Source organism: Hyperolius riggenbachi, chromosome 2 (assembly GCF_040937935.1).
Source record: "Hyperolius riggenbachi isolate aHypRig1 chromosome 2, aHypRig1.pri, whole genome shotgun sequence".
In the NCBI taxonomy this organism is placed as follows: domain Eukaryota; kingdom Metazoa; phylum Chordata; class Amphibia; order Anura; family Hyperoliidae; genus Hyperolius; species Hyperolius riggenbachi.
In genome coordinates, this window is record NC_090647.1 from 558,635,670 (window position 1) to 558,662,963 (window position 27,294).

Sequence of the window (27,294 nt, forward strand, 5' to 3'; positions counted from 1 at the left end):
CATATAGTAGAATGCAGTAAAGAGGCCCTGTAGTGACATATAGCAGAATACAGTAAAGAGGCCCTGTAGTGACATATAGTAGAATGCAGTAAAGAGGCCCTGTAGTGACATATAGTAGAATGCAGTAAAGAGGCCCTATAGTGACATATAGTAGAATGCAGTAAAGAGGCCCTATAGTGACATATAGTAGAATGCAGTAAAGAGGCCCTGTAGTGACATATAGCAGAATGCAGTAAATTATGCAGGATTCCCACTTTTACTGGTTTCAGCATCAGAAACACATCCAGTGTTTCTATATTGCTGTATATTGATATGTAGCCCCGCCCTCCCAGTGATGTTTAGCCTAGGCTGTTTAGCTATGCGGAATTCACTCCCCAGAGCATTCTGGGAGACCAGGTATATTTTATATTGGCTTTGGAACTCTCAGTTAAACATTCAGCAGAGCTGCACCCTTGATAAATGTCTGAATGTAAATCGGGGTGAGGAAAGATTTTACAATGAGCAAACACTGAACAAATATAAGTTAATATTAAATGATAATAAGTCACTTTATTAATTACTTTATTCTCACTGCAGTTCCTTTTTAACCACTTCACCACTAAGGTTTTTTTTCCATTAAAATAAATTTTCACATTTCAGCGCTGCTTCCATTCATTCGGCAATTACTTTGTCATTACTTATTACACCTAAATAATCAATATTATTTTTTTTTACACAAATTACGTTTTCTTTGGGTGGTACTTTTTGCTAAGAATTATTTTATTTTTTATGCATTTTAAAGGGAATAAGAAGAAAACAACATTTAAAAATTCATTCTCGCTTAGTTTTCACTTTCCAGCCATTATAATTTTAAGATAAAATGTGCTACTGTAGATAAAACACAACCATTTTATTTACCCATTTGTCCTGGTTATCACAACATTCCAATTATTTTCCTAGTGCAAAGTATGAGGACAATATCTTATTTGGAATAAAGGTGTATTTTTCCAATTCTGTGTTTTTGGTTTTCTTATTGTACTCTATCAATAATCAAAAAGTCCTTATTTGCAAAATAACAATAATACACCCTCATGGCATACATATTTACAAAGCTAAGTCCCCCTTTTTTTTTTACAAGTATTTTGGTACAAATTATAGGAAAATAACAATTGTATTGCTTTTGATTCGCTAAAAAAAATGATACCCTATGTACATAATCAGATAGCTTTCGGGCACACACCAGACTGTAAACCACAAGTAGCACCAATGGCTTTTTCAAGGCCCATTTTTCTCACCAAATGTAATAGTTTTATTTGTGCTTTGCAAAGCCCCTGGAGCATCAGAATTCAGAACATTCGATAAAAGCCATACGTGTCACCATTTTGAAAACTAGAGATTCATTATTTCAAAGAGTCTGTGGTAATGATAGGGGTAGTAGTGTAATTGTCCTGGAATAGCAGTGATGGGAGTAGTAGAGGGATAGTGGATGATGATAGGCGACGTGTAGTAGCAGTGGTATATGAGATGGAGATTATATTGGTAGTAGTGTAAGAGCAGTGGTATATGAGGTGGAGATAATAGGGGTAGTAGTATTGTAATTGTCCTGGAATAGCAGTGACAGAGCGGTGATAAGGTCAGTAGTGGAATAGTAAGGAGTGGATGATGATAGGAGCAGTAGTATAGCAGCAGTGGTATATGAGAGGGTGATGATAGGGGTAGTAGTGTAGCAGCAGTGGTATATGAGAGGGTGATGATAGGGGTAGTAGTGTAGCAGCAGTGGTATATGAGAGGGTGATGATAGGGGTAGTAGTGTACATGTCCAGGAATGGCAGTGACAGAGCGGTGATAGGGGCGGTAGTGGAACAGTAAGGAGTGGATGATGATAGGAGTAGTAGTATAGCAGCAGTGGTATATGAGAGGGTGATGATAGGGGTAGTAGTGTACATGTCCAGGAATGGCAGTGACAGAGCGGTGATAGGGGCGGTAGTGGAATAGTAAGGAGTGGATGATGATAGGAGTAGTAGTATAGCAGCAGTGGTATATGAGAGGGTGATGATAGGGGTAGTAGTGTACATGTCCAGGAATGGCAGTGACAGAGCGGTGATAGGGGCGGTAGTGGAATAGTAAGGAGTGGATGATGATAGGAGTAGTAGTATAGCAGCAGTGGTATATGAGAGAGGGTGATGATAGGGGTAGTAGTGTACATGTCCAGGAATAGCAGTGACAGAGCGGTGATAGGGGCGGTAGTGGAATAGTAAGGAGTGGATGATGATAGGAGTAGTAGTATAGCAGCAGTGGTATATGAGAGAGGGTGATGATAGGGGTAGTAGTATTGTAATTGTCCTGGAATAGCAGTGACAGAGCGGTGATAAGGTCAGTAGTGGAATAGTAAGGAGTGGATGATGATAGGAGCAGTAGTATAGCAGCAGTGGTATATGAGAGGGTGATGATAGGGGTAGTAGTGTACATGTCCAGGAATAGCAGTGACAGAGCGGTGATAGGGGCGGTAGTGGAATAGTAAGGAGTGGATGATGATAGGAGTAGTAGTATAGCAGCAGTGGTAAATGAGAGAGTAATGATAGGGGTAGTAGTGTACATGTCCAGGAATAGCAGTGACAGAGCGGTGATAGGGGCGGTAGTGGAATAGTAAGGAGTGGATGATGATAGGAGTAGTAGTATAGCAGCAGTGGTATATCAGGTGGTGATGATAGGGGTAGTAGTTTAGCAGCAGTGACATATGAGGTGTAGATGATAGGGGTAGTAGTATTGTAATTGTCCTGGAATAGCAGTGACAGAGCGGTGATAAGGGCAGTAGTGGAATAGTAATGAGTGGATGATGATAGGAGTAGTAGTATAGCAGCAGTGGTATATCGGGTGGTGATAATAGAGGTAGTAGTGTGTATAGCAGCAGTGGTATATGAGAGGGTGATGATAGGGGTAGTAGTAGTGTACATGTCCAGGAATAGCAGTCACAGAGCGGTGATAAGGTCAGTAGTGTCACAGCTGTCAGGTGACTCCTGGGTGCAGTGCTGATCTGGGCACGGTCATCAGGTGTGTGATTTGCACATGGTATATGGCAACTCCCCCCCTTCAGGTGTCCTGAGCCCATGTGACGTCTACTCCCTCAGGACAAACTCCTGAGCAGGTTTAGGGGTATCTCTGCCTTCTGCTACCTCTATAGAGCCCATTGTCCTTATTTTGCAGCGCTAGGTGCATTTTTCTTACATGACGGTGCGTTTCGCATGCGCAGAAGTGCGTTTCGGATGCACTGAAGTGCGTTTTGTCCCTTATTTTCCAGGGGAGAGGAGAAACAGGGACCGCCAGGCCACCGTCCGGCCAGTCTTGGTCCTCTGGCTCTGTACAGATGCTTGCTCAGCTTCTGCGCACAGATCTATAGGACATATTAATCTTTCTGCACAGATCTATAGGGCATATTAATCTTTCTGGTAATGCACACGACATCCCTAAGTAAGTGCAATAATCAATAGCAGATCCCAGGTGTGCTGACATGTGTTTACCCAGAGCAGGCTTGTCAGTGGCATTGTTAAGTAGCAGCAGCCCAGCGCTCTCTCTGTAGAGGGGGCTGACTGTCTGAGCTGACTTGTTCAGTAGGTGAAATGCTCTCTGCTTTCATTGTGCGGCTGGACTGTGCTGTCAGCTGTGCAGGGGAAAGCTGGGGACCCTCTCTCCTCTCTTATTAGATCTCAGCAGTGCAGGCTGCATGGGGGAGGCTGCTGTGGAGCTTGCGGTGGTCCTGTGCTGTTTAGGGGTCCCCCTCTGGTTGGGTGGACAGAGATCAGGATATAGAGTCATGATCTGCAGAGTCCAGCCCTGTATTAGTGGTCAGAGGGTCACTCACTAGTCCTCCACAGGGAGGGAGCGCACAGTCTTCTCCTCTAGACAAAGATAAGGGGGGCTGAAGTCAATCTCTTTGGGTTGGGGGGGCACCTGTGGTTTTTCATCAACTGGAGACCCCAAAACTTTGGACAAGAGGAGATTTTGGTGGAGGAGAACTCGTTTCCTCTCCAGGTGAGTGTGGAATTTAATTGTATCATTCTTATAACCGTCTTCTTGACTTCTGTACCTGAGAGTGGTGAACCACATATCCCAGCATGGCAAAGACCAAGAGGTGCATGCTGGGACTTGTAGTTACCCCTGTGGCTGGAGGCAAGACCTCAAGACTAGCACTGTATGGTTTGTGGTATATTTTAGTGCATTACCCCCACCCCTCACCAGAGTATATCGGTATATCATGACAGCTAGGGAGAAGGCGGGGCATGCTGGGACTTGTAGTTGCACCATTGTGACAGAAGCATTATTGTACAGTTTCTGAGAGGGCTTTAGTGTAATAGATTTCCAGGGGGACTAAAAGCCTCAGCATGCCCCTCAGTGCAATATACCATGACTACTGGTATGCTGGCTCGGCCTGCTGGGACTTGTAGTTATACCACTTGGACAGGAAAGCCAGAGCTTGAGATTATTGTAGTACTATGTCTCGGCAGGCTTAGGGTGCATACACACATACAATTTTGATTGGTCAATTTTGCCACTTCTATGTAGTATATGAGAGCTCACCTACACACACACATACTTAGTATTCAAAATCTGTGGACCCTCACATTACATGCTGGTGGTAAAATTGGCCAATTACTTGCCAATCAAATTGAGATGTGTGTATGCACCCTTAAGCCCGGAACACACTTCCAATAAGGATTGGCCGATCACTGACCAATTTTATCACCTCTTTGCTGTATGAGGGTCAACAGATATTGAATACTATGAGCAGATTGTGTAGGTAAACCTTCATAGAACACATAGGTGGTAAAATAGGTCAGTGGTTGGCCAATCATAATTTAAAGTGTGTACCAGGCTATAGTATAACAGATCAACATTAATTACATGATTCGACAACTACATGTCTAATCATGCTCCCCCCCCACCCCACCCCCACCTTCCCCAGTCCCAAAGCAATATACCAGGAGTTGGGTTATGCTAGGACCTGTAGTCCTACCATTAGGATAGGTGTAAGATTTAAGCAGCAGATTGTTAGTGGAAGAACAAAGCTAAGGGAAGGTCCCGCATGCGAATCCTCATTGGAACTTACAACCAGTGTCATTCAATGAGCTCGTTCGCATTGTTTTTATCGCACGTGGGGAAACAATGTACAACCTGCAGCATAATTTCGCACATCGTGCAAGCTTTTTGCATTAACAACCATTCAGCTACTGTAAGAAAATTCATGCGTTTCATCGCAGACAAAAGCGCATACTGTCCGCAAAAAATCACGTGCAGAAACCTCAGCATGCCCCCAGCCAGTCACAGCAGACTCTGATGCCATGCTGGGACCTGTGGTTCTACCACTGCAACAGGAGTCCTGAGACAAGACTATTACAAAACAGTCTGTAAAGTATGTAATACATCTGTCATGAAAATACGCGAGTCAGCATGACCCCAAAGGATCATATCATGACCAATGGGGGGTGTTGGTGGTGCATGCTGGGACTGGTAGTCCTACTGCTGTGATGGGAGACATACAGACACACTTTTAGTACTCTATAGTGCAGGGATAGTAGTCACTAAATTCCAGTCACACTACAAATGCGAGCATGGCTGTTGGTGCATGCTGGGACTTGTAGTCATGCTGATAGCTGATCTATAGTATAGACACAGTTTTGTTGTACAGTTTCTCTTTTGTTGCAAAAAGTGCAAAGATAGTGGACAAAACCCCAGTCAAGCTCCAAATCTCAGCACCCCTTCCCCCATTACATGACCCCAAACAGGGGCATAGCAATAGGGGGTGCAGAGGTAGTGACAGCATCGGGGCCCTTGGGCCAGAGGGGCCCTCCCTCAACTACACTATTAGCACTCTATTGGTCCTGTGCTCATAATAATCACTTCTATAGATACATTGAATAGTGGTAATCATAATAACAAGCTGTTCTCCATCCCCTTCTGGCACCTCTGACACTGCAGTGGCCATTGGCAGGTTTTGGTGCGCCGTATCAATTGTTATGTATAGAGTGCTTGGGGAGGGGGCCCCATGTAAAACTTGCATCGGGGCCCACAGCTCCTTAGCTACGCCACTGTACCCCAAGATACAGATGGGATTAGGTATGCTGTAGTGCCCCCACAGCTGCTGCTGCTTGTCTGTGCTGTTCCAGCATACGCAGTGGCGTAGTAATAGGGGATGCAGAGCTTGCGTCTGCACCGACCCCCTGGACCACAGGGGCCCCCTAGGGGCCCTACTTCATCTATTTTATTAGCTTTTCATTGGTGCTGTCACTGTGCTGGTAATGAACACCTCTATATGTGCATTGCATAGTAGTAATCCTTTCTTACTCAAAACATACCTCTCTGACACTGCGCTGTCCTTGATAAGTTTTGGGGCTCATGTTAATATAGTGCTTGGGGCCTCATGTAAAACTCGCACCAGGGCCCCAAGTTCCCTAGTTATGCAACTGAGTGTATCTTCTTTCTGTATGTCTGAACATAGAACTAAACAGAAAACAATTCAAACTTCAATAGAGAATATACTGAACTAAACAGGCACTGCTCAGTGTATCATAATCCATCATATTTCCCATAATTCCTTCTGTGTGATAATCTGTCTTGCTAGTAATTATCCATCTCAGAAACATTAAGCAAGATATATGGTTTGGATCCTCTCTATGGCAGTTTATACTGTATTTATTCAACTAAAACTCCAGGGGGATGGATAGAAGGTGAATTGATCCGCAATAATAAATATGAGTGTTTTCATTGCATCCGGGGAATGTTATAGAAATCAAGGATTGCCGCTTTTCCACATTGGTGATCTTGGAATGACCTGCCTGAAGCCATGTGCTCTCACTACTCCATGCTCCGGGGCATAGGCGAGGGGGGCGGGGGGATACCGGGGTCTGAAATCGCCCACCCGTGGCCCAGGGAAATACACGGTCCTCTGCAGGGGGGTAGCTATAGCAGGTGATGCTTTTTATTGGCTAACGGCATCAGATGTGTGATTTCAGGAAACTTTAACTTTCATGAAAGTTTTTAAAAACGTATGGTCTAAGAAAAATGATGTCAAACGCACTCCAATACAATCGCCTTTCTTTGTAAGTTTCCTCTAGTGCAGTTCTGCTGCAAGTATATAAGTGTATAGCGCAATTGCGATGCATTTGTGATTTAGGCCAGGCGAAAAAAAAATGAGTAGGAAAATAGATTGAATTGTTGAATCGTGGATAAATATGCATAGCGGCATAATTGAAATGCGATTTTCCTGCACTGTTATTCAAAGTATAGGAGCGCAATCATGCGAAAGATGCAGACTGAGGCGCTACACCTGCTACTGCTGAAATTGTGTTTATCCCCATGTTTATTGCCTGATGAAGCGGGCGTGGCCTGCGAAACGCGTTGCACTTTTGGGGTACTAAATAATAAATGTGACTACTATCATACAGACAGTCTTTCGTGTCTGCATTATGGAGGTAAGTCCACCGCTTCCTCCCAGCAAATTTTAAAGGTTTTATCCACTTTTACCCTGCTGGCGCCTCTGTTCCCCGTTTGCGAAAAATGCAGCAGGACGTTGATTGGGACCGGGAAAAAATTGCAGCGCACTAAAGGAACCGTTCCCCGCGGATTACATTAGTGTCAATGTACCTCGCGTTCTGCAATCCGCAAGTGATCGGAATGGGATCGCAAAAGACCAGTGGGGTAGCAATAGGGGGCCCCAGGGGGCCCTCCCTCAAACACAGTATTAGCTCTCTATTGGTCCTGTACTGGTAATAATCATTTCTATAGATGCTTGAAATAGTAGTAATCATTAATAAACTGTTTCCCATCCCCTCCTTGCACCTCTGACATTGTGGAAATTCTTGGCAGGTTTTGGTGCGCCGTATCAATTGTTATGTATAAAGTGCTTGGGGGGCCCAATGTAAAACTTGCACCGGGGCCCATAGCTCCTTAAAGGAATGATCTGCGGAGAAATAAAAAAAAAAGTTCCACTTACCTGGGGCCTCCTCCAGCCCGGGGCAGCCGTCCTGTGCCCCCGCCGCAGCTCTGGTGGCTCCCGGTCCTCTTCGCCGGCGGAGCCTGGTCGGGTTCCGGGTCGGCCTCTTCTGCGCTCCACGGTGCGGGTCACGTGGTCCTGCCGACGTCATCTGGACTCTACTGCGCAGGCCCAGTAGCTCTGCGCCTGCGCAGTAGCGTCCAGATGACGTCGGCCGGACCACGTGACCCCCGCGGTGGAACGCAGAAGAGGCCGACCCGGAGCCCGACCTGGCGAGGTTGGCTCCGCCGGCGAAGAGGACCGGGAGCCACGGGAGCTGTAGCGGGGGCACAGGACCGCTGTCCCGGGCTGGAGGAAGCCCCAGGTAAGTGGAACTTTTTTTTTATTTCTTCGCGGATCATTCCTTTAACTACACCACTGCAAAAGGCTGACAATGGAAAAGAGCTCTACGTGTATTTAATTAGTCAATAAAAAGTTGCTTGTTCCATCGATCCCTGCTTCTTTCTGTCTGTTGTCTGTGGCTGACGCTGAGCCCAAATGCATCTCTCCCCATAGCAGCTTAGCTCCAGCGTCCCAAATCCCTCCCTCCCCCCTTCTCCCTCATTTGTCCCTCTTTCAGGACTGATGTACAGATCTATGAAAATCTAGGCATTTCTCTACAGAAAAATGTGTTTAACTCACTCTAAACTTTATTCCCATCTTTCTAATCGTCTTTTTCTGTTGAAATGTTAATTTGAAGGAAAACTAATGATAATGGAAAGGACCAGTGTGGTTTTAGTTATGAATCTACATCTTATGCTTATGGATTCTTTGAGTTATGCGTGACAAGGGGCGTGGTGGGGGTGTGGTTAGAGGGGTGGAAGGGGTGTGTCTTAAAGGTGTCAAAATTACTTATCTAAGAAAGATGTGAGGTATATTTCACCAAGCGAAAATAAACTTCAATTGGTTTCTTTTTATTCTCCAAGGCCTAGTGCACACCAGAGCGGTTCGGCTGCGGTTTGCGATCCGCTTGCGGGTGCGGATCCGCTAGGGTAATGTATTTCAATGGGCTGGTGCACACCACGTTTTGCAGAAACGCATACTCCCGGGCTGCTGCAGATTTTGAATTGCGGAGGCGTTTCTGCCTCAATGTTAAGTATAGGAAAAACGCAAACCGCTCTGAAAAACGGCAGTTCAGAGCGGTTTGCCGGCGGTTTTTGTTACAGTAGCTGTTCAGTAACAGCTTTACTGTAACAATACATGAAATCTACTACACCAAAAACGCTTCACAAAACCGCAAAACGCTAGGTGAAACGCTGCAGAAAAAGAAGAAAAAGCGTTTCAAAATCTGCTAGCATTTTGCGGATCTGCTAGCGGTTTTTGGTGTGCACCAGGCCTAAGAGATGATTGCAGCCCTGTTACTGCGAAGCAGATGGTTTCGGGACATGACGCTCAGCACAGAAACGAGGCTCCTCCTTAGCACCAGTGGCGTATCTAGGGCATTTGACACCTGGTGCTGGGTATCAAAAAAAAAGGAAAGGAGTATGGTATACTAAGCGCGCCACAGCAGGTAATGCCAGGTATAGGTGCCCCAGTATCTATATATATAAAAATATGTGTGTGTGTGTGTGTGTGCGTGCGTGCGTGCGTGCCGCGATCACTCGAAAACGGCTTGACCGATTTGAACGAAACTTGGTACACAGATCCCTTACTACCTGGGATGATAGGTTCTGGGGGTTTCGCGGCCCCCCTGCACGCCTGGGCGGAGCTACAAACAGCCAATCAGATTTCACCAATTCATGTCAATGGAAAAAATGTAAAAGGCTGCCATTCTCACAGTAATCAAGCCAGAGTCCCCACACTTGGCACAGTTGGTCACTTGGTGACCGAGGTTACAAATCAAGGAAAAGTGGGCGGAGCATAAAACAGCCAATCAAATTTCAGGTATTCATTTTAAATGGTAAAATGTAAGCTGCAGCCATTCTTAGACTGTAAATCGCAGGGTTCTCAAACTTGCCACAGTTGGTCACTGGGTGAATGCGATTAAGATTCAAGAAAGTGGGTGGAGCCTACAACAGCCAATCAAAATTCACCTATTGATTTTCAAAGGGAATATATTCAAATTGCTGCTATTCTTACACTGTTAATGGCAGAGGCTTCAAACTTGCTACAGTCGGTCATTGGGTGACTGAGGTCCAAATTCACTAAAGGGGCGGAGCCACAAACAGCCAATCAGATTTCCTTGGTGGATAGACTGTTTCCATTCACATATTTTTGATGCCAGGAACGTGAAAGCTCACAAACTTGGTCATTGAGTGACTGTGTGTCCAGGTTACAAAAAGTGGGCAGGGCCAAAAACAACATTTACTGGGAAAATATAAACTGCAGCCATTCTTACACCGTTAATGGCTGGGATCTCAAACTTTGCACAGTTGGTCACTGGGTGGTTGAGATTAAGATTTTGGAATGTGGGTGGAGCCTACAACAGCCAATAAAAATTCACCTTTTGATTTTCAAAGGGAATATTTAAGCTGCTACCATTCTCTTATACTGATAATAGCAGATGCCTCAAACCTGGTACAGTTGGTCACTGGGTGATTAGGGTTCAAATTCAGAAAGGGGCAGAGCCACAAACAGCCAATCAGATTTGTTTATTTTTCAATAGGAATATACAAAGTATTGATACCAAGGACCCCAAAGCTGGTAAACTTGATAACTGAGTGACTGTATGTCAAGGTTAGAAAAAGTGGGCGGCGCCAACAACTTAATTTTTTACATGGCAGGGTTCCCAAACTTTACACAATAGGGGACTGGGAATCAGGGCTTGGCCGAAGCAGAGGCAAGAGAGGCTCCAGCCTCAGGGCGCAGTGTGGAAGGGGGCAGACAACTCACTCAGCCATCATACCCCTATTGTGTTTGAAGCAGAGAGAAATAAGAAAAGTGGATACATGGCAGTGACTGCAAGCCAGATAACTAGAGCTCACAAACTTGGTCATTGAGTGACTGTATGTCAAGGTTAGAAAAAAAGGGTGGAGCTAAAAACAACTAACTTTTTACATGGGAAAATATAAACTGCAGCCATACTTACACTAATGGCAGGGTTCTCAAACTTGACACACTTGGTCACTGGGTGACTGGGATTAATATTTGGAAAAGTAGGTGGAGCCTACAAGAGCCAATCAAAATTCACTTGATTTTCAAGGGGAATATTGAAACTGAAGCCAGTGGCGTAGCTAAGGAGCTGTGGGCCCTGATGCAAGTTTTGCAATGGGGCCCCCCAAGCACTCTATACATAGCAATTGATAAAGCGCACCTAAACCTGCCAATGGCAACTACAGTGTTTGAGTTGTAAGAAGAGGATGGGGAACAGTTTAATAATTACCACTATTCAAAGTATCTATAGAAGTGATTATTATGAACACAGGACCAATAGAGAGCTAATACTGTAGTTGAGGGAGGGCCCTTCAGGGCCCCTCTGGCCCAAGGGCCCCGATGCGGTGGCAACCTCTGCAACCCCTATTGCTACGCCCCTGACTGAAGCCATTCTTACACTGTTAATGGCAGAGGCCTCAAACCTGCTACAGTCGGTCATTAAGTGTTTGGGGTTCAAATTCACTAAAGGGGCAGAGCCATAAACAGACAGATTTCTTTGCTGGATAAACTGCTTCCATTAGCACAATTTTGATGCCAGGAACCTGAAATCTCACAAACTTGGTCATTGAGTAGTGACTGTGTGTCAAGGTTACAAAAAGTGGGTGGAGTAAAATACAGATTTTTTTTTTTGGGGGGGGGGGGGGAGTTGTAAACTGCAGCCCTTCTTCACTGTTAATGGCAGGGTTCTCAAACTTTGCACAGCTGGTTACTGGGTGACTGGGATTAATATTCAGGGAAGTGGGTGGAGCCTAAAAATGCCAATCAAAGTTCACCTGTTCATTTTCAAGGGGAATATTAAAATAGCTGCCATTCTTGCACTGTTAATGCCACACGCCTCAAGCCTGCTACAGTTGGTCATTGGGTGACTGGGGTTCAATTTCAGAAAAGGGGACAGAGCCACAAACAGTCAATAAGATTTGTTTCATTTCACTCGGAAAATACAAATTATTGACGCCGAGGACCTCAAAACTCACAAACTTGGTCACTGAGTAATTGTGTGTTAGGGTTAGGGTTAGGATGAGCAGCACTGTCACTGGGTGACTGGGATTATTATTTAGAAAAGTGAGTGAAGCCTACAAAAGTGAATCAAACTTCACCTGTTGCTTTTCAAGGGGAATATTTAATTGCTGCCATTCTTGCACTGTTAATGGCACAGGCCTCAAACCTGGTACAGTTGGTTATTGGGTGACTGGGGTTAAAATTCAGAAAAGGGGCGGGGCCACATACAGCCAATCAGATTTTTTCATTTCAATGCAAATTACTGATACCAAAGACCGCAAAGCTCACAAACTTAGTCATTGAGTAATTGTGTGTTAGGGATAGAAAAAGTGGGCGGAGCCAACACCCACCAAATACATACCCGGGCAACGCCGGGCAATCAGCTAGTAGGTAATATAGTTGCCCCAGTATAAGTAGCATAGTTGCCGAAGTATATGTAATCAAGTTGCCCCCAGTATAGGTAGCTAGTATAGTTGCCCCCAGTATAGGTAGCTAGTATAGTTTCCCTCAGTATAGGTAGTATCATTGCCCCAGTAAAGGTAGCTAGTATATTTGCTCCCAGTATAGGTGGTATAGTATAGTATAGTTGCCCTCAGTGTAGGTACTATAGTTGCCCCAGTGAAGATAGTATATTTGCCCCAGTATACCTAGTATAGTGGTCCTAGCATAGTTGCCCCCAGTATAGCTAGTATAGCTGCCCCCAGTATACCTAGTATAGTGGTCCTAGTATGGTTGCACCCAGTATAGCTAGCATAGTTGCCCCCAGTATGTGTAGTATATTTTTTCCCCAGTGAAGGTAGTATAGTGCCAGAGTATAGCTAGTATAGTTGCCCCCAGTATGTGTAGTATATTTTTTCCCCAGTGAAGGTAGTATAGTGCCAGAGTATACCTAGTATAGTTGCCCCCAGTATAGCTAGTATATTTGCCCCCAGTATAGCTAGTATAGTTGCCCCCAGTAAAGCTAGTATAATTGCCCCCAGTATAGCCAGTTAGTTGCCCCCAGTATACCTAGTATAATTGCTCCCAGTATATCTAGTATAGTTGCCCCCAGTGTATGTAGTATAGTTGCCCCAAGTATAGCTAGTATAGTTGCCCCCAGTAAAGCTAGTATAATTGCCCCCAGTATAGCTAGTATAGTTGCCCCCAGTGTAGGTAGTATAGTTTACCCCAGTGAAGGTAGTATAGTGCCCCAGTATAGCCAGTTAGTTGCCCCCAGTATACCTAGTATAATTGCTCCCAGTATAGCTAGTATAGTTGCCCCCAGTGTATGTAGTATAGTTGCCCCAAGTATAGCTAGTATAGTTGCCCCCAGTATACCTAGTATAGTTGCCCACAGTATAGCTAGTATAGTTGTCCCAGGAGGGGGAAGTAGCGCAAGAAGGAGGGGCAGTGGGGAAAGCAGCAGGGAGGGGGGCCAGAACTCCCCTTCTCCCTCAACTTGGTCCCCTTCTTCTGCTCTCTCCCCCTCCAGACATGCGGGCGGCAGACAGGCGTGGTGTGTGGGCAGAGAATAAGTCACCTGACTTCCGCATGCCAAGCGCTGCGTCAACGTCATGTGCCATAGGTCTCCGCCTTCAGTGTCGCTCACTGTGCTTCAATTAATCAGGAAGCACAGTGGGCAGCATTGGTGGCGGAGACCTGTGGCGGCAGTGACGCTGCACTCCAGTGCTTGGAATGCGGAAGTCAGGTGAGCTTATTCCCTGCCCGACACGCATGACTGCCTGCTGCCCGCATATCTGGAGGGGGAGAGAGCAGAAGGAGAAGACCCAGGTGAGGGAGGGGGGTGTCCTGGCCCCCATTCCCGCCGCTGTCCCTGCTACCCCTCCTTCTTGCGCTGCTTCCCACTGCTACTCATGGCCTCTGTGGGAGGCCTTTGTGACACCTTCCTCCCTGTCAGTCATCCGGTGCACCACGCCCCCTGGCACCCAATAGAAGGAACGCCCCTGCATAGTACTAATGTTATAGTGCACGGGGCACGTAAGGATGATTCTTTTACATCTCCCTCTGAGTTGCTATGACTAGTTGCCGTCATTCAGCTCACCGGTGATGCAACTACAATGTATGCCAGTTACTGCACTTGTACAGTGATGTAAATGCAAGTTGTAGAGGTGCCCAGTTACATTTTGTTTCGGTTCCCCTCCTAGGGTCACAAACCCTTAGGGTCTATTTCCAATGTCAGTTCCAGCTTCAAATTTTTTTTTGTTTTGGAGGAGACACAGGGGGCACGATGGCTGGCTGGTGGGGCCCATTTCCGTAGTTCAGCAAAGATTGGAACCAAATGTTAACATCACAAACAGAACTCGGAGGCTTTTGAGGAGAGTAGATTGTACTGATGACGTGATGGTGCAATTATTGAAGAAAAGTTATCTACAGATGTACTTGGCTAGTTGACTGACATACTTTGAACCTTACTTGCTAGCAAGTTGCTCCTGTGTGGACAGATCACAGACAAATCAATCCAGTCCCCAGCCTGTCTGACAACTCTACAAGCAAGGGGACGGAGAAAAACACTTATGGCTCGATTCTCTAAAGCGTGATAACTGCTATCAAAGCAGTTATCACACGATCTGCCGCGCGCAAAGGTTTTCACGCGAACAGCATTACTTCATGTGATAAGCGAAGGTTTGCGTGCGATCACGCATGGGTTTCACGTTAAATGCGCACGTGATCGTGCGCAAACCTTCGCTTATCACGCGAAGTAACGCTGTTCACTTGAAAACCTTTGCGTCCGACAGATCGCGTGATAACTCCTGTGATAGCACTTTGGGCCTGATTCACAAAGCGGTGGTAACAGTTAGCAAGCTGGTGAAAAGCCCTTTATCACGCCTAAACTCAGTTTAGGCATGATAAGTTTAGGTGTGATAAGTTTAGGTGTGATAAGTTTAGGCGTGATAAGTTTAAGCACCAACTTGGTTAGCACCGCAGTGCACAGCTGATCAAACGTTTTACGCTAGCAAAGTCTGGTGCACTTCGCATAGAGTTTAATGGCGCTGCTTTGCGTGCGGGACTTTGTGCGCGATCTAAACTTATCTAAACTTATCACGCCTAAACTTATCACACCTAAACTTATCAAGCCTAAACTTATCACGCATAAACTGGCTTTTCACCAGCGTGGTGCAATGGTTATCACACCTAGGGCTCGATTCACAAAGCGGTGATAACCCAGTTATCACGCCTAAAAGACTTTAGGCGTGATAACCTTTTCACCACTGAGTTATCTCCGGTTTGTCCTGCTCTTCGCGCGAAGTTACCGCGCGTACGCGCGTGAGAGCGCGCGCAAAGTCCCATAGGGCTTAATGGGAGCTTCGCGCGAAGCGGGGGCCGCTGCGCGCGCGCGTGCGCGGTTGCACGCGCAAAACTTTGCGCGCGGTAACTTCGCGCGAGTTTCTTCTTATCATGCCTAAAGTGACTTTAGGCGTGATAAGGGCCTTTTCACCATGGTGCTAACACTTTGCACCGCTTGGTGAATCGAGCCCCTAAAGTCTCTAACTGGGTTAGCACCGCTTTGTGAATCTAGCCCACTGTGTGTAATTCCTTTTCTTAGTAGCTAAGCAGGATAATACCATCTATTGGCTCATTTAAAATAAAATCAGTTCGCTTGAACAGCCAGTAAGCATTCTTCAGACTCTATTCCTGTTGACTGGCAATATGTTAGGAGCATACAATCAGAAGGCGGTAGAGAGATTTTTTTGCAGATAGAAGTGTCATGCAAATAAATTAACTACAAGGGATTTTGCAAGGATTTTGAGGTATTCATGGCAAGTAGATAATACCCTTGGATTACTTAACACCTACATAGACTCAGGCTGACATGGTGAGTTTTTTACAGACCCTATCCTGTTCACTGTACGCTGCTGGATTCTGGAAACAGTCGACTGTATGTTACTGAACGGGGATTTGATTCGATTTAATTTGCCATTTTTTGCAATGGCAAATTGAATCAAATTCCGATCGGACTTGTCGGATCGAATCGAATCAATGAATCAAATCGGACAAAAAATTGTATGGTGTAGATGGGGCTTAAGTTGTAGAACGTGTTTGTAGCTCAGATGAAAGAGAGGCATCCTATATGAACGGTAAACAGCGGCGGTGGCACATTCTCCTGCGCGTCCGCCACGTGTCATCATCTGTAACTCCTGCCTTTGTTAAAGGAAGAGTCGTTTTATAATTCCCCACTTCCTCCCTCACCTATCTGCCGCAGACCACATGAAAAATAATATTTAAAGAAGAAATAAAGACCATTGAAGTAGAGAGGTCTGACTGAGGATATGACAGTCTATCTCCCGCCACAGATCTTAACCTCTTAATGACCGACTCACGCCAACGGACATGAGCACAGCGGCAGCCCCAGGACCACCTAACGCCAATTGGCGTCAAGTCCTGGGGCGGGGATTTGCAGGAGATTGCGTGCGCTGATGTGTGCGCATCTCCAAATGAATGACGGAGCTCCGCTCCATCATTAGTCTCCCAGCGGCGATCGCTGCTAGGAGATTGTTAGACGGCGAAACCGTCATCTATTTATTAGGTACAGCGCTGCGATCTACGGCAGCGATGTACAGGGAACAGCCTTGTCATAAGGCTGTCCCCTCCACAGGCAGAAAAGCGATCCACTGTGATAGGCTGAAAGTCTATAACAGCCGATCGCGCTGATAAGCTAACGGAGGAGGGAGGGAGGGAGGGAGGGAGGGAGAGAGGGAGGGAGGGAGGGAGAGGGATAAAAAAAAAAAAAAAGTAAATTTATTTAAAAATAAATAATAAAAAAAATTGTATAAAAAAAAAAAATTGGGGGGAGCGATCACACCCCACCAACAGAAAGCTCTGTTGGTGGGGAGAAAAGGGGAGGGGGGAAATCAATTGTGTGCTGAGTTGTGCGGCCCTGCAGCGAGGACTTAAAACTGCCGTGCCCTATTTAGGGAAAAATGGTCTGGTCTTTAGGGGGGATTTAAGGCCCCGTTCACACTGCACGCATTTCCAGCCGCGTTTTGGAAATGCGTGCAGGTGGCCGACACGCACGACATCAGACATTGCATAGAGTGCAATGTCTGATGTTCACACTGCATGCGTTCCGGACCTGTGCGGTCCGGGAACGCATGCTGCACGCATTTTTTGTAAAAATGCGTGGCTGTCCCATTCACTTTTCAGTGATGGGATCAGCCACGCAACGCACACAAACGCGGATGGCGTGCGTTCGTACGCGTTGCGTTCCGCACGCATGGCCATCCGCGTTTGTGATGTGAATGGGGCCTAACACTGCGGTCCTCAAGTGGTTAAAGAGTACTGTAGTGAAAATAACATGATGAGTAAAATTGCTCATTGTTTACAATAATTATGTATAAATGATTTAGTCAGTGTTTGTCCATTGTAACATCTTTCCTCTCCCTGATTTACATTCTGACATTTACCACATGGTGAAACTCGAAAAATGTGACTATCGTGCAAAAGTCCACTTATGTCAATAATTCAATTTAAAATAGGTAACTAATCTATGAAATAGGCTCATTACATGCAAAGCGAGATATTTCAAGCCTTTATTTGTTATAATTTTGCTTCAGTGAAAAATGGCGCAGGACGAGGGGCGAGGGAAAATAAAAATGGCGCCGCCACAGGTGCCAGGAGTAAAAGCCGCGATTAGCGGCAAGAAAGTCAAAATATGGTACCTGATAAATATTTTAACTTCCTTGCCACTAAACGCTTATGGGGGGGGCGCCATTTTTGTTTGCCATTTTTTAACCGATGCGTATTAAGGAGGAGCTTCTGCACAGACAGGAAGGAGCCTAGTGCAATAGATCAGGAATAAATGCAATGAGATGTGGACCAACACTATCAAATGTTCTCCTATAATCTGCCAGAAAAATTCATTAAAGTGTTTCATCGAGCACAGCAGACCCCAGATTTGAAATCAGATTTCTACTCACCGTCAGTTAAAGCTACATTATACCTCCCAACTTTCTGAGATAAGAAAGAAGAAAACTTTAAAGAGAATCTGTATTGTTAAAATCGCACAAAAGTAAACATACCAGTGCGTTAGGGGACATCTCCTATTCCCCTCTGTCACAATTTCGCCACTCCTCGCCGCATTAAAAGTGGCTAAAAACAGTTTTAAAAAGTTTGTTTATAAACAAACAAAATGGCCACCAAAACAGGAAGTAGGTTGATGTACAGTATGTCCACACATAGAAAATACATTCATACACAAGCAGGCTGTATACAGCTTTCCTTTTGAATCTCAAGAGTTCATTTGTGTGTTTCTTTCTCCCTGCAGTTCTCATGCACTGAAGTTTCAGGCAGCTCTTTTCTTCCTGCAAACAGCTTTGCCTGTGTCTGTAATTCTTCAGTATGTGAAAGCCCAGCCAGCTCAGAGGACTATTTATCCAGCTTGTAAAAGATAAGAGAGAAGAGAGAAGCTGCTCTAATCTAAATAATACACAGGCAGTGTGCATAGAGGGGCCTGGATAGCAGAATTCAAAGCAGAACCACAACACTGAAGAACTTGGCAGCCTTCCAGACACAGGCTGACAAGTCTGACAGGGGAAATATACATTGATTTATTACAGAGACTGTGATAGTATAAAGTGCTGCAGTAAGCCAGAACACATTAGAATATCTTTTGGAACTTGTAGGATGATAAAAAACAGGATGCAATTTTTGTTACGGAGTCTCTTTAAGACACACCCCTGCCACACCTCCACATATGCCCCTGCCACACCTCTAGTCATGCATACCATACAGAATCCATAAGCAAACGATATTCATTCCACACTGGTCCTTTCTGTCATCATTAGGTTTACTTTATATAAACATTTGGAAATATCAATTTAAAGGATGGAAGCAGGGGAGGATTTACATCACAGGAGCCAATAGGCACAAATATTCTGGCACCCTAAACTTTGCCCTCCATAAACCCCCTCCAAACTGTACCACAAGTGTGCTGCCTATCCCAGCTGTCACCTCTCCCTTGCTTCCCTTGCCCATCATAGGTAGCTACAGGTGCCCATTAGTATTAGGTAGCCAGAAGTACCCTCAGTAGCTAGTGGTGCCCCTAACTGAAGGGAGATCTGGACAGTGGAATGGCGAGAGCTGAGGGAGTAACCTCTCATTTATGCTGCGATCGGGACTCAGCATAAGGAAGGGGGAAGGCTCTAGGGGAGGGGAGTAAGCTGCCCCTCCATCATCTGGCGCCTGAAGGCTCGTGCCTACAGTGCCCTGGATGGAAGTAAAAGTTAGACAAATAAACACATTTTTAAGTAGAAGGATACAAATATTCAAGTAGATCTGTAGATCAGCCCTGAAAGAGGGACAAAACAAGGGAAAAAAAAGGGACAGATGGATTTGGTTCCCAAAGAGGGACTGTCCCTCCAAAAGTGGGACAGTTGGGAGCTTTGCATGCTTTAGAGGATAGCAAGTTATAGTCTGTCTCTGGCACACCTGGTGGGGCTGTTGTAATATCAAGGTTATATGGTGGAGAATTTCCGAATTGCTAGTATTAGTGGGGGACTTGCTGGCTTGTCTGTTACTGGACTGTATGCACTGCTGATCACAGCGCATGTTGTAACTTGAATTCTGGAATATAAATCACATTGCAGCTTGAGTAGAAGTTGTAGCCAGCTCTGTCACTAGCAGTCTGTCAGCAGGATCCGATCTGTCTCTAGGAGTTTGGTCCATCACAAGGGTCGAATGTGGTTCCCTGAGGCCTTTTCACTGGCCCCCACCCACAAAACGTATTACCTATTGATGCTGCCCGATGCGTCTTTAAATATTGGTGACACACATATAGCATAGCAGTGCTGGCACCACCCATCCACATGGAAGCCAGAAAGCTGGGGCATACTACCTGCTCATGCTGTGTTAGTGGCATAATATCGGCTCTGGATAAATGGGAGACACGAGGGCTGCACATGTTGATAAGCGCTGTCTACAATACCTAGGTTCAATATAAACTTTTTCTACATCATTTTATGTATTCTCCAGCCCCCCCCCCCCCCCAGCAGTCTGAAGTATGCTGACCCAGCCCTTGATTAAAAAAGTTTGGGGATCCCTGGTCTAATCTGTCATTAGGGGTCTGCCAGTGCCCATCACTGAAGTCTGATCTGTCACTGAGGGTCTCCTCTCCACGGGAAGGGGGCTGGTCCATCACTGGGGTCTGATCTGTCAATGGGGTCTGTCAGTGGAGGTTGGTCCATCACTGGGGTCTGATCTGTTACTGGGGGTCTGTCAGTGGGAGCTGGTCCAGCTGTCAACCCGACACAGGAAGTGCTGTCATCAGGGGTGTTGCTAGCCCCAAAGATCAGTGGCATGTGCCCCGAATGTCCCCTCAGGCACAGTAGAAGCACCACAGCACCCAGTATGGCACCACACAGTACCCAGCATGCCCTACAGAAGCACCACAGCACCCAACATAGCACTACGCAGTACCCAGCATGGCACCACAGCACCCAGCCTGGCATTACAGCACCCAGAGTTCCTCATACAGGCACCATAGCACCCAGCATGGCAACACAGCACAGCAATGGGGGGTATGCTGTGTGCTATGTGTCATGATAGCAGCTAGTTATGATGTTAAAGAGAATCTGTATTGTTAAAATCGCACAAAAGTAAACATACCAGTGCGTTAGGGGACATCTCCTATTACCCTCTGTCACAATTTCGCCGCTCCTCGCCGCATTAAAAGTGGTTAAAAACAGTTTTAAAGTTTGTTTATAAACAAACAAAATGGCCACCAAAACAGGAAGTAGGTTGATGTACAGTATGTCCACACATAGAAAATACATCCATACACAAGCAGGCTGTTTACACCCTTCCTTTTGAATCTCAAGAGATCATTTGTGTGTTTCTTTCCCCCTGCAGCTATCTTCCACTGAAGTGTCAGGCTGTTTCTTCCAGCAGAGTGCAGACAGCTCTGCCTGTATGTAATTCCTCAGTATGTGAAAGCCCAGTCAGCTCAGAGGACGATTTATCCAGCTTGTAAAAGATAAGAGAGAAGAGAGAAGCTGCTCTAATCTAAATAACACACAGGCAGTGTGCAGAGAGGGGCCTGGAAGGGGGATTTCATAGCAGAACCACAACACTGAAGAACTTGGCAGCCTTCCAGACACAGGCTGACAAGTCTGACAAGAGAAAGATACATTGATTTATTGAGAGACAGTGATAGTATAAAGTGCTGCAGTAAGCCAGAACACATTAGAATAGCTTTTGGAACTTGTAGGATGATAAAAAACAGGATGCAATTTTTGTTACGGAGTCTCTTTAAGGATAATACAGGAACATATTTTTTCATTTTTCTGTCTACTATGTACTACCTCAGATGTGTATGTATGTTAAGAGGCCAGTCGGGCAGCTGGCTTTTGGAAGGTATTGTCACCTGGCTCAAGGAAGCTGTTAAGGTGATTGTCCATGTGTCAATGAACCTACGTTTGCATTAAGTCCTCTGGTAGCAGGGAACTGCTAATTATCAGCCACTTGATGAAGAATAGGCTGGTCTCCATGGCTTTTGAACTCTGTGTACATGTAGACAGCCCATTGTCCCAATATACAAATCAAGACTACCAGAGTCTGGGGACTTCACAGGCTATCAGGAAACTCTGCAATTTACATATGACAGCCTGTTGGAATGTTGGGAAGCCAGGACGCTTGGCAAGCTGTCACCCATCACCTGGAGATGGGAAATCTCTGAAAGATCAAAGTAGAACAAACTGGGAATTCAATTATGTCTGAAAAGTTAATTAAAACTAGTTCCTCCACTTCCCAATGAAGTTGCAGCCTCCAGACATATCTCTCAGTATAATAAATAATCGAGTGGCCGGGAATCGAGCGGGGCATCGAGTGTGGGAACGCACCGTGTGTACCCAGCATTAGGATCCTAGCAACGCCCCTGGCTGTCATATTGATTTTTTTGTAGGAATGGAATTTACAGAAGTAAATATACAACAATATCTTTGTTAGTGTCCCAAACGGGCACTCACCTTGGGAGAGGGACGCCTCTGGATCTTCCAGAAGCCTCCCCCGTCCTCCTGTGTTCCAGCGTTGTCCCCTCTGCAAAACTATTGCCAAGGGCTTGTCGACAGCTTGCACATGTGCAGTAGCCATGGTCTCAATGGGGCCTGGCTTCTTCCGCTGAATCCTAATCAGATCCGTACTCCCATGCAGGCACATTCCAGCTTCGCTTCGGGGGTCCCTGCTCTAGAATGACTTAGTGGTGGAGGACAGAAGATACCTACAGGATCCAGAAGCTTCCCTCTCCTGAGGTAAGTATCTATTTTTTTTTTCTTACCCTGAATCTCATAGGTTTGTTTCAACAATTTATAGAGGAATGCTTACCCAGGAACTTCATCCCAATCAGTAGCTGATACCCCCTTTCCCATGAGAAATCTTTTCCTTTTCACAAACAGACCATCAGGGGGCCCTGTATGGCTGATATTGTAGTGAAGCCCCTCCCACAATGTGATGTCATGACCATAGTCCTGACAGTTTCCTGTCTGTGAACCTCATTGCATTGTGATAAATAACATCTTTTTCCAACTGCCAAGTAAGCAGCAAATAACAGCTGTTTCCAATGAAGCCAAGCAACCAGTACCTACCTCTGTGCATTTGTATAACAATTAAAAAAACAACCTTTTAGCCTATCGCTTTGCTCGTGGGTGGGGTTATACATAATGGCAGTCCGCGCTGTCTTGTTTTTTTTCATGTCTTCCAGTAGTAAAGATGATAACCTGCAGGCTGATTGTGGATAAAACAACATGAACAAATTACATGGTAAATATCAATCATTTCTTGATCTCTCATATTTTTTAACTTCTCACTTTGCAATGTATTGGATTTGTTTTTTCTTGTTTTGTTAAAGTTCCTCTTTAACTTCCTTTATATACTGTACAGGAAGGACTTTTATTTGTTTATTTATATTTTGCAGTTTGCCCAGAGCTGCTACAATACAATCTGAATATGAGTGTTTTTTTGAAAGCCGGTCTTCAGGCGCAGAGCGGTTTTACAGCGGAGGCCAGCCCTGACCACAAAGACTCTGGTGTGAAATTGCAGCATTTAAATGAGGCTCTGATTAAGCAGTTGAGGCTTTTTTATCGCCGCACAAGCGAAGAGATCAGTCAATACGTTGTAGCCTAATTAAAGAGGCCCTGTGGTGACATATATTAGAATGCAGAAAATTATTCAGGACACTTTTAGGGTAATTATCCGGGTTTCAGAAGCAGAAACTCTTCCTATATATATATATTACGGCCAGAATCCGAATTCTGGCCACTTCGGGTTCTGGACGGTCAAAACTATAAGTGGCCATCTTTCTGCGTCCAATGCACGAAATGAATTGAATCCTGGCGGCGCCGGCTAGTCCGTTCCCCTTCCCGCTCCTCCCCCTGCCCCTCTTATTATTGAGTTCTGGCAGCCGGGGGAAATGCAATGCAGCCAGGGTCGTTCGCCGCGGCAGGAAAGTGGGGATTTGTGACGTTCTTTCCTGCAGAGCGGGTGCTGGCAGAAGCAATGTCTGCAGCGTTCCCTGCCGCAACAAACGACTCTGGCTGCATAGCATGCTGTCCCCCCCCCCCCCCGACCCCGGCTCCCTGAAGCCAATAGAAGGGGGCAGGGGGAGGAGCCAGAGCCTGGGAAGAGGAACGGAGCCGTTGGGATTCATTTCATTTCACACATTGCAGTGAGTTGGCCACTTCTAGTTCTGACTGGCCAGAACCTGAAGTGGCCAGCCTCCGGATTCTGGCTGTAACATATATATTGCTGTACATTGGTATTTAGCCCCGCCCTCTCAGTGATGCTTAGCCTAGGCTGTTTAGCTATGCGGAATTCTCTTCCCAGACCATTCTGGGAGACCAGGTATATTTTCTCAGTGACCAAACATTCTGCGGAGCTGCATCTGACAGGACTAAAGATATCGCCACTAGTGATGCATTTTTGAATGTAAATCAGGGAAAGAAAAGATTTTACAATAGGCAAACACTGACTAAATCATTTATTTAAGTGAATATTGTAAAAAAAAATAAGAAATTTTATTAATTACGTTATTCTCACTACAGTTCTTTAAAACGGTGAGTTTGTTTAAGAAAAATTACAATACTTACCCTGGGGGGAGGGAAGCCTCCAATGGCTTCCCCTGTCCTCCTCTGCTAGGCCGTTCCAGCACAGAGACTCCCATAAATCGCAGCCGCTCTGTACCAGCGCAATAGCATGGACCTGCTCGGACTTTGGTGGAAAAATCAGAGCTAGTGCAGCTGCGCATGCGCAAGCCACTGGCAAGGACTTATCAGCTGTCTTTTTACGGGAAGGGGGGGGGGGCGCAGTGCTGGAAGCACCCAGTGGAGGAGGATGCCTCTGGAATATCCAGAGGCCCCCCTCTATCGAGGCGAGTACCCATCCCATTGGGGGACTTTTTTTTCCCATACAGGTACCCTTTAAGGGTAGATTTCCACTAGAGTCTGCAAAACTGAATGCCAGGCTACAGCATACTGACGTTTACCACACGTTCAACTACAACCTCCTATGACATTCAACGAGGGGAGCCGACCATTGGTGTTTGGCTCCAGATGATGCCCGGTGAAATAAGAGTAAATTACCCTGACCGCTCTGAAGGCGCATTTTTAGTCATTTCCTGTTAACGTCTCACCTGTCTGCACATTTCCTTAATGATGGTCTGCTACCATCGCCTTCAGTGTCTGCCAGAGGCTGCAATGGAGGGCAGTAGTGATGGTCATATGTATGAGAACGCATGGAGAAGCATGTGATTTGCTTGATCAGCTGATAGATTTGCAAGGCTCTGATTTGCTGTAGTTGCATCCTGCTTTAGCACATGATCTTGAATAGCAAATCAGAGACTTCCATATCTATCACCTGACCAAACTGATCACATGCTTCTCCATGAGTTGTTCTAGACATTACCATCATTAGACACCAGTGTGAAACCGAAAATAGAAATTGAATGTATTATTACCTAGCATCACCAGATGATTCCCCAGTAACGGGAATGACAATGGAGATCCTGGTATTCTGCATTAGTGTCAACCATTAATGGTACAGCTTTTTAATGAACGATCGTATCTTCAGTCAGACTATTGATATTGTATTGTACAAAAACAGAGCAGCTGGTGGCAGGCCTATCACATTAGTTTCCTTAAAAAACTGGTTGATTGGTGTGGCAGAAGTTCTTATAGAGTCAGAGTTCATAAACTCCGCTGCTCTGTGACTGACAGTTTTTAGCAGCCTGAGAACCCCACCCCATTCCCACCCTGAAGCACATGCAGGAGCTACCTGTTGACTTCACACATAGTCCCTCCTTCCAGATGGCAGCATTTGAATGAAAAACTGTGATCATGTGACCAGCCGAAATATTGATTATAGTAGGCCTGTAGCTCTTGAAAGATAACAGTAATGCATGGCAATAGTTTAGGGAGATAATAATACCCATAGGATGTTATTCTCTCTTGCTGCGCCTGCATGCCTTCAATATATGTCTATAGTTTTTGTTTATGTTTGAATAAGCAGGAAGTCAGCCTTGGGCAGCAGATCAATGCCCCGCTCGTTTTAGATAATGTGTGTTTGTAAATTGCCACTTATCCATCCATTCTATTTATTTATCACTTTTTCGTTTCAAGGGTGTTTATTGAGTATAAAACTTCCATTAACACAATAACATTGATTCATGTCCTGAGAGAATATTTATCACTTTTTACTTGCTTTCTATGCTTGAGATTGGTGCTGAAGTTAAAGTGAACCCGAGGTGAAGTCAAAGCTCCCAACTGTCCCTCTTTCCTCCTCATTTGTCCCTCTTTCAGGACTTTGTCCTTCTTTCTATGTACATATATTATTTCTCTGCTAAAACTGTGTTTGATTAACTTTATTCCCAGCCTTTAAATTGATATATTACTAATTTTAAAATGTTACTATGAAGGAAAATGAACCAGGATAGAAAGGACCAGTGTGGTCTGAATTATAAAACAATATATTTTTCTTGAAATCTTTATGGTATGTGTGACTAGGGGTGTGATTGGGGCATGACCAGGGATGTGACAGGGGCGTGGCTTAACCACTTAAGGACTGCAGTCATAAAACCCCTTAAGGACCAGAGCCTTTTTTTCCATTCGGACCACTGCAGCTTTCACGGTTTATTGCTCAGTCATACAACCTACCACCTAAATGAATTTTACCTCCTTTTCTTGTCACTAATACAGCTTTCTTTTGGTGCTATTTGATTGCTGCTGCGAGTTTTACTTTTTATTATATTCATCAAAAAAGACATGAATTTTGTCAAAAAAATGACTTTTTTAACTTTCTGTGCTGACATTTTTCAAATAAAGTAAAATGTCCTATACATTTGAGCGCGAAAGTTATTCTGCTACATGTCTTTGATAAAAAAAAAACCATTCAGTGTATATTTATTGGATTGGGTAAAAGTTATAGCGTTTACAAACTATGGTGCAAAAAGTGAATTTTCCCATTTTCAAGCATCTCTGACTTTTCTGCGCACCTGTCAGGTTTCATGAGGGGCTAAAATTCCAGGATAGTACAAATACCCCCCAAATGACCCCATTTTGGAAAGAAGACATCCCAAAGTATTCAGTGAGAGGCATGGTGAGTTCATTGAAGATTTTATTTTTTGTCACAAGTTAGCGGAAAATGACACTTTGTGACAGAAAAAAAAAAAAAAAAAGTTTCCATTTCTTCTAACTTGCGACAAAAAAAATGAAATCTGCCACGGACTCACTATGCTCCTCTCTGAATACCTTGAAGTGTCTACTTTCCAAAATGGGGTCATTTGTGGGGTGTGTTCACTGTCCTGGCATTTTGGGGGGTGCCTAATTGTAAGCACCCCTGTAAAGCCTAAAGATGCTCATTGGACTTTGGGCCCCTTAGCGCAGTTAGGCTGCAAAAAAGTGCCACACATGTGGTATTGCCGTACTCAGGAGAAGTAGTATAATGTGTTTTGGGGTGTATTTTTACACATACCCATGCTGGGTGGGAGAAATATCTCCGTAAATGACAATTTTTTTATTTTTTTTACACACAATTGTCAATTTATAGAGATATTTCTCCCACTCAGCATGGGTATGTGGAAAAATACACCCCAAAACACATTATACTACTTCTCCTGAGTACGGCGATACCACATGTGTGGCACTTTTTTGCACCCTAACTGCGCTAAGGGGCCCAAAGTCCAATGAGTACCTTTAGGATTTCACAGGTCATTTTGA

General features: G+C 45.1%; 2 protein-coding genes across 3 annotated transcripts in view; one reads left to right on the forward strand and one right to left on the reverse strand.

Moving 5' to 3' along the window:
• LOC137545292 (zwei Ig domain protein zig-8-like) overlaps window positions 1-22,180 on the reverse strand; it is an 89,838-nt gene extending 67,658 nt beyond the window's left edge. Inside the window, exon 1 of the mRNA XM_068266406.1 lies at window positions 22,057-22,180. Within this exon, the coding sequence (XP_068122507.1) occupies window positions 22,057-22,180 (124 nt within the window). The remainder of the gene's footprint in view (window positions 1-22,056) is intronic.
• Window positions 3,385-27,294, forward strand: part of CASR (calcium sensing receptor) — a 123,036-nt gene continuing 99,126 nt past the window's right edge. The window contains exons 1-2 of one of the 2 annotated variants that reach the window (XM_068266250.1): window positions 22,295-22,338; window positions 22,788-22,846. The gene's annotated coding sequence lies outside the window, so the exon portion shown is untranslated. Of the gene's footprint in view, window positions 4,009-22,294; window positions 22,339-22,787; window positions 22,847-27,294 lie in introns of those variants that run through there. The other variant, XM_068266248.1, reaches the window with a different exon arrangement.